The 7,587-nt window shown below is 37.9% G+C and overlaps 2 protein-coding genes across 2 annotated transcripts in view; both read right to left on the bottom strand.

Moving 5' to 3' along the window:
* Positions 1-2,110, bottom strand: part of pik3c2b (phosphatidylinositol-4-phosphate 3-kinase, catalytic subunit type 2 beta) — a 28,964-nt gene extending 26,854 nt beyond the window's left edge. Inside the window, exon 1 of the mRNA XM_031847152.1 lies at positions 1,803-2,110. The gene's annotated coding sequence lies outside the window, so the exon portion shown is untranslated. The remainder of the gene's footprint in view (positions 1-1,802) is intronic.
* A 2,296-nt stretch (positions 2,111-4,406) lies between these two features.
* LOC116385067 (protein FAM107B-like) overlaps positions 4,407-7,587 on the bottom strand; it is an 18,765-nt gene continuing 15,584 nt past the window's right edge. The window contains exon 5 of the mRNA XM_031850258.1: positions 4,407-7,524. Coding sequence (XP_031706118.1) covers positions 7,414-7,524 — 111 coding nt within the window. The 3' untranslated portion in view covers positions 4,407-7,413. The remainder of the gene's footprint in view (positions 7,525-7,587) is intronic.

The raw sequence follows: 7,587 nt of genomic DNA, 5'->3' as shown, positions 1-7,587 counted from the left end.
GGGGGAGGGATGTCATTATGTAGCGCCCCCCCCCCCGATATAGACACCACAAACCAGCTGTGTCCCACTTCCACTGGTCCGTGGGGCTGCACCTCAAATGTCTAAAGGAAGCTTCAGATTGGCATCATATTTTTTTGATGTCATCGGAAAAAAACAAAATAAAGTGATTCATCGGATTAAAGGAATTAGTTTTTTTTAAATCAACTTGTATCAATAAATATAACTCGTCAGCGTGTGCGGCCAGTGGGAGAGCAGCAGTTCAATGATCACTTTTATTTCCGATCTATTTATTAATTTATTCATAAACAGATTTACATAATGATCCAGCTGTTCTCACATCTTCACACATCTAAAACAGACTGTAATATTTAAAACAGCCTTTCAACAAATTCATAATGCGACTCCTGTAACTGTCCGACTCACAACGACCAGGCCGTCGTCATCTTGGCTTTTTGCAACCAGTAAACAGGAAGTGACCATATCTGGACTGAGGAGTGACGTAGAGACGCTGTATAAGTCTCTGGTAGAGACCTGTCAATCACTGTGTAGCCCCGCCCTAAAGCATCCCCTGCTTTATGGTCTGTTTGACTCTAAATGGACCATAATGTACTAAATGAACATCATGCTGTATTGAAGAAGACTTGAAACTAGAGATTGAGACCATAAACTCATGTTTACAATGTTTACTGAGGTAATAAATCAAGAGAGAAGTAGAGGCATTTTCTCATAGACTTCTATACAACCAGAGGAGTCCCCCCCTGGTGGTCAGTAGAGAGAATGCAGCTTAAACACTTCACACAGCTCGATCTAGAGACACAAAACCTGTCTGTCTCTCTGTCTCTCTCTGAGCTTTGGTGAATTCAGCTGCATTAAAACACGGTGAGGTGATCACAGACACAGCGTCTGTCTGTCTGTTCACCTGTCTGTCTGTCTGTCTGTCTGACTTTTCTCTCCACCTTCCAGTGTGGGACGCTCAGAACCAATAGAAACACTTTGTGACGACACACCTGTGATGGTGACGCCTCAAACAGGAAGTGACAGACAACCTGATTTTAATGTTATTGTTAAACGCCTGTCAGTGATTTATTGGCGTATTTATTACCACGCCCCCTTGCGATGACGTCACCACAACAACGTTTTGAAGCATGTTTTCCTCCATTAAGGTTTTTTAATCTTTAAAAACGAACTCATCTCATTCTTTAAGTGTCTCCCTATAACACCTGAAGGACAGCAGGGAGAGAAAATCCACCTGTCCTGGGGGGGCGGGGTTAAGACAGGTGTATATGACGTCATAACAACAACCGATACGTCATTGCACTTGTTATGACCGATTGTTGTGTGTCGTTGAGCCTTATTTTACTTGTGTGTGTCCGAGCATCTCTGTGACAGCTGCAGCAGCTGCATCGCCTCCAACCAGACTCCATTCAAAGAACCGAGTATTTAAACGTGGCCTTCTCCACCCGCAGACTGCCACGGAGGGCGGTGGTGAACAAACCCGGACCAACTTCTGAATGTTTAAACCACAATATAGAGCAATAACATGCATTATGTGTGCGCCGAATTCACCTGTAGGTCATGAAGACTTGCAAAAAGCCCAAAGTCGTGTTCGGAAAACGACCAAAGCCCCACAAAGAAGCGGGATTGTTTTTAATTGTCGGTTTTTTAAATGAGATTTGGTTTTCTGACCTTTCTTTACAAAAGAAACGCAGTCCCTATGGCAAGAGACATGCGTCAGATTGTGACTTAAAATCACAGCTAACGTACGCTAGCTTCGTCCCCAGGTGTGGGGGGAAAACCCTTACCTGAGTCTCGCGCTACGGTCGCGAGGAGCGGGCGGTGGTTGCCATTTTAAAGCTGTTTACTTTCCTGGCAAAAAAATGAATACAATTCCATCAAGCCCCCTTTAAGTGTGGAGTCGCTGTCGGTGTATCCAGATTAACAGCCGGTTGTTCCAACACATTCAGCCGGTAGAACCGGATCACCGGCCCCGCTGTGTGAGCCTCTGTTTACGGGTTAAACACTGTACGAGGTTCCGATGTCTCCACTGAACCCCCGGTCTGTAGCGAGCTGATCGGCTGTGCGTCAGCCTCTCTTCAGCAGCTGCTCCGAACGCAGCGGCGTCAAGTTACACACCAACACCCTGTTAACAACACGGGACACTTCCGGTACATTTTCAAAATATTTGTTTTTCTCTGCTCTCGCCCCCACCCTTTTTTATTAAATTTATTTTTGTTTGTGTATGTATATAAATATATATATACATATATTATTATTATTTATTATTCATTATTCATTATTTTCTATTCATTATTTTCTATTTATTATTTATTATTTATGTGTAGATTGAAATGTGCCCCATATTATTATTAACTAACCTCATTAACCGGATCACACCAAAGATGGATATATTTTATATATATATATATATATAATTTCATCAATGTAAAATATCAGATCTAAAGAATAACAAGTGAGCGTCATAACTGAAGCTTAATTAAACTGAATTAGACCAAAGTAGAAAATTAAAGTTGACATTTTTATAGTTGAATTTCAAGACAGATTTAATAAATTAAAAGTCAATAAAATGTACAAAATAATGAAAGAAAGAAATACACTTTTCAAAACTCAAAAGGCTACAATTTAAATAATATATCACATTAACTTCGTACGTACAACTGTCATGTGATCAGAGTCCTGTACTCACTATTAATTAAAAGGCAGAATTAGTAATTATTTAAGCAAAAATGTGATTTCTTTTTTTAAAATGTCAAAATAAAGTGAAAGAACTTCCGGTGACACTCAGACTCATTCTGTCTGACTTGATGGAGCTTCAGTCCAGAGAGAAAAGAGGAGAAACAGCGACACCTGGTGGACAAAACCTTCATCACACAGAGGAGCCCCGAGGTCAGCGAACACTTCACCACCATAGAAGAAGAAGAAACAAAACAAATCAACTAAAATGTGAGGTTTCCTTAACATTTAAACCATAAACTACGGTTTAAAGTGTGTAACCTAACGCTATATTGATGTTTCTCTTCTTTCCTTCAATAAATATTCAAACAGAAAAAATAAAATAGTATAATTCAGACACCAAATCAATTATTTACGTGACAGAACTTGGATTTGTTTTTCTGTCCTGTCGGTCATCATTGAACCACAACTGGGCCCTAAATATTGATTTAGTCTTCGGGGTCCTCTGCAGTCTGAAGAGGTTCAAACTGTGATTTGTTCAGCTGATATTCCAACAGTTCTAACATTAAACTAACTTTATTCTTCTATTGTAAAACTCTGTTGATTCCAGCTTGTTTGCTGCTTTATTGTGAAAACACGTGACACTGAAACAGGAAACTGGTTCTGTTCTTGGAGTCGTACACGAGTCTGTGGTGGAGGTTTTAAAGAAGAAGATTTTATTAATTTACTTTACTCTTATTACTATTGTGTTCTACTTTGCAACGGTGTCAGTACTATTCCTCTTACAGTTAATAATTGTATTTCTATTGTTCATATGTTTATATTTCTATTGTTTTTTGTTATGTTGTCATCTTTCATGAAACTCTGGCACAAGAATTCCCTTCAGGATTAATAAAGTTCTATCTCATCTTATTTAAATCTGCTTCCAGTTTCTTTTACCTTTGATGGAGATTAATTCTCTTATTCAACTGTTCAGACGGATCTTTGTCTCTTTCAGTCTGGTTGAACCGTTGAACAACGTTTTGTTCTCCCCTCACTTTATTTGTGACTATCTGAACACACTTTACACACAAATCCTGCAGGTTCACCAGAAACTCCTTCAGCTCAGACTCCAGCGGGGCCTCCAGCAGAGACCGGTCCACCGTGGACAGACCCAGATCCTCCAGCAGAGACCGGTCCACCGTAGACAGACCCAGATCCTCCAGCAGAGACGGGAGAGCCAGAACCAGGACTGAGAGGGGCAGCCTGTCAGACCCGCTGCAGTAAAATGAGAGGGACTCTGACGCTCAGAAACACTACTACTTTAGTCCACAGGGGGCGCCAGAATCAACACAAAATGAAAGTTCCTTGTGTTAAAGTGAATATTTTTTGCTTTAATTATCCTACATTGAATAGATTATCTTATCTTGTGTTAAGATTATGTCAACAAGTGGCTTGTTTATAGTGTAGTATTTGATAAAATACTCATTGTCTTTCATTTTTTATACATATATGTTTTTCTATGTATTGCTTTTTATAATGTTTTTTTGTAATTTTATTGAACCTGTATACCACTGCTGGTAACTCTGTGTCTAACGTTCAGATGTGATGCAACAAATACTGATAAAATAAAACTTTGTTCGTGATATTGCAGGTTATGAACACTTATGAACATCCGAGCAGCATGGTGTTCATACTGAGAGAGTCTCTCCAGGAGAATAAAGCACCAAAACAGCAGCATTTCTGTCATTTATTGTCTTCATGTCAACAAACACATTTCTGCTGCAGCTTCTACTTTTATCTGAACATGTTAATCAGAACAGAACGTCCCTTTACAAGCCGCAAAAAAGTCAAAAATAAAAATAAGTCTGTTTTAGATTTGACTCTTCGTTTATACAGTTAAAAGTCTAAAGTGCTCTATAATCAAGACATTAAAAATGATTTCAATGATTGTACAATATTCACTATCAACAATTGTTTTAAAAAACGTCCAGATGTAAGGCTTCAGTTACACTTTAATGTGATCTGTGAGAGGAGGTCATGGGGGTAAAAACAATATAGATACGGTGCAGCCGAAGACATAATTATCTCGTATTTACAACAAGACGTCTCATTATAAGACGTTCTCTTGTCATCATTAATCGCAGTCGTGTCACAATTAAAAGTAAAATATCTCGAGGTAATTTATAACAAAATTAAATGTAATCAGCATCTCAAAATTACAAGGAAAGCAAAGTTCTGTATCTTGTAATAATGTGATATGAAAGATATTGTCACGTTGTTACGACTTCCATAAAGTAAAAGATTTGCATGTTTTAATTGAAAGAGAGAAATATTTTGTGAGTATTATTATCACTTCTGTGTATTATGTGTACTATATTCTCTCTCCAGTACAGCCGCTGTACAGTAAATCTCAATAATTCAAACGGGATACAAATGATATAAAACAGAAGTTTCCTTTCACATATTCATGACGGACGTTTTAATCGTGAACAATCTCTCTCGTCCACGAACACGGAGATGAGATTTAGGCACAATTTGTTCCAACGGACGTTTTCTTTGACACACAGTTTATTATTTCTACATCCTGACGATCAAAACGAAGCGGCACTTTTTGGAGACGTTCTCGTAATTATAGATATTATAGAAGAGTTTCTGTGATTAGAACAATACGAGATCGTGTGTTGTTGTTGTTGTTGTTGTTGTTGTTGTTGTTTGGGGAATGTGGCAAAAAAATAAAAAAATAACCAATCTAAATCTTAAAATTCTGACTTTTTATCTGGTGATAACAGAAACAAATCTCCAAATTATGATGTAATTTATTTTGTTTTATAGAATTTTGTTGTAAAATAAATAAATATACATATAACTATTCATAATTATATAATAAGGACATTGTAATAAGGACAACACTCAAAATGATTGCTTCCATGTCATATATAGTTATAACTAAGCGAGATACAAATCACATAATTATCAGATTGTTTTCTTGTAATTCGACTTCTGTATACCATAATTATAATTATTTAGCATTTATTCAAACTAATATTTCCTGTAATAATGATATTTAATTATATCTGTGTTCATAATTACGACCTCTGTGTCTGATAATCATGAGTTAGCATCTGAAGAAAAGATAATTAAACGTAACTATGTGTCTAATGGTGAATTACAAATTACAAATTATTATTTCACTTTTATGAAAATCTGCTTCCATCATTTTTATAACCAATAATAAGTCTTTTTTGGTTTTTATTACGTACACAGAAAGAAATTCATAATATTTTTCCCACTATTTATTTATTTACTTTCTTCTGTGTGACGTATTCATTTTAACTCAATTTGTTGTATTTTAACAGAGAAAGTGAGATTCTGAGATCTGACTTGACTTCTATCATCATAATTAAATTAAATTCTCACTTTGTAATCACGAGATAAAATGCAATAAAAAAAACATTTATTGCATTTTTTAAATGTCTCGTAATAAATTAATCTCGTCAGAATTTCGTCATCACAAGAAAAGGTATTAGTTATTAGACTTGAATCTCGTATTAATTAAATGTTTTCTTGGAATAAGACGTAACTACATCTCATAATAACGAGAAAAACTTGTATCTTATAATTTCGAGTCTCGTATTTATGACTTCTGTTTCTTATAATTATGACTTCTGCATATTGGAGTTATGACTTCTGTACACCGTAGTTGTGACTTCTGTACACCGTAGTTGTGACTTCTATATATCTTTAAAATTAATTTGATTGACAAAAAGAAGATTTCCTCATTTACAAGATCTTGTCTTGTAATTATGAGAAAACATTTCCCGTTTCCCAAACGTCTTTCTGTGACACGCCAGGAAACAGGAACTGATAACTTAGTCCTTCCTTCTGAGCAGAAAGATGCTGAACAGTCGTCCACCAGGTGTGGCGAGTCAGGTAATCCATCCCATCATGAACAGTGTGTCAAACACGGTCTCAGGTGTGTTTACTCTGATCTGCCGCTTCTTGTTGGTCTCGAGTCTCCTGAGAGACATCACAGCTGTTCTGTCCAGCATCTGGACAGTGTGTCCCCGGAGTGTCCACGGTGTGTCCTCTGTGTGTTTATGACCTCAGAGTATCCCAAGAGTGTCGTTAATGTGTCCTCAAAGTGTCATTAATGTGTCCTCAGTGTGTCTCCAAAGTGTCCTCAGTATGGTTGTGTCCTCAGATTGTCCTCAGTCCTTTCTCAAAGGGTTCTCAGAGTGTCTTCAGAGCTTCCTCAGTATGTTCATGTCTTCAGATTGTCTTCAGTGTTTATGACCTCAGTGTATTCCAAGAGTGTCCTCGCTGTGTCCTCAGTATGTCTGTGTCCTAAGTGTGTCCCCAGAGTGTCCTCAGTATGCTTGTGTCCTCAGAGTGTCCTAAGTGTGTCCTCAGTATGTTTGAGTCCTCAGTGTGTCTTCAATATGTTTGAGTCCTCAGTGTGTCTTCAGTATGCTTGAGTCCTCAGTGTGTCTTCAGTATGCTTGTGTCCTCAGAGTGTCCTAAGTGTGTCCTCAGTATGTTTGAGTCCTCAGTGTATCTTCAGTATGCTTGTGTCCTCAGAGTGTCCTAAGTGTGTCCTCAGTATGTTTGAGTCCTCAGTGTGTCTTCAGTATGCTTGTGTCCTCAGACTGTCCTCAGTATGCTTGTGTCCTCAGACTGTCCTGTGAACATGTGGACGGTCTCCTTCTTAGTTTGCTTTGTCCTGCAGGACAGCAGTTGTCTCTACACCTCCTTCTCTTCTTTACTATGAAACGACGTCCGTCTCAGATTTTCCTTCACTTTGACAAACTCCGGAGCTTTCAGGTTTTCCTCCTGCTCCTTCTCCTGCTGTTTGTCCAACTGCAACACAGAGAGACAAAACGTTAAAGACAACACCGAGAGACAAAACGTTAAAGA

The sequence above is a fragment of the Anarrhichthys ocellatus genome, unplaced genomic scaffold, assembly GCF_004355925.1.
Source record: "Anarrhichthys ocellatus isolate YVR2014 unplaced genomic scaffold, GSC_Weel_1.0 scaffold1, whole genome shotgun sequence".
NCBI classification, from domain to species: Eukaryota; Metazoa; Chordata; class Actinopteri; order Perciformes; family Anarhichadidae; genus Anarrhichthys; species Anarrhichthys ocellatus.
Note: the sequence above shows the minus strand (reverse complement) of the source record. Positions and strands in the feature narration are given on the sequence as shown.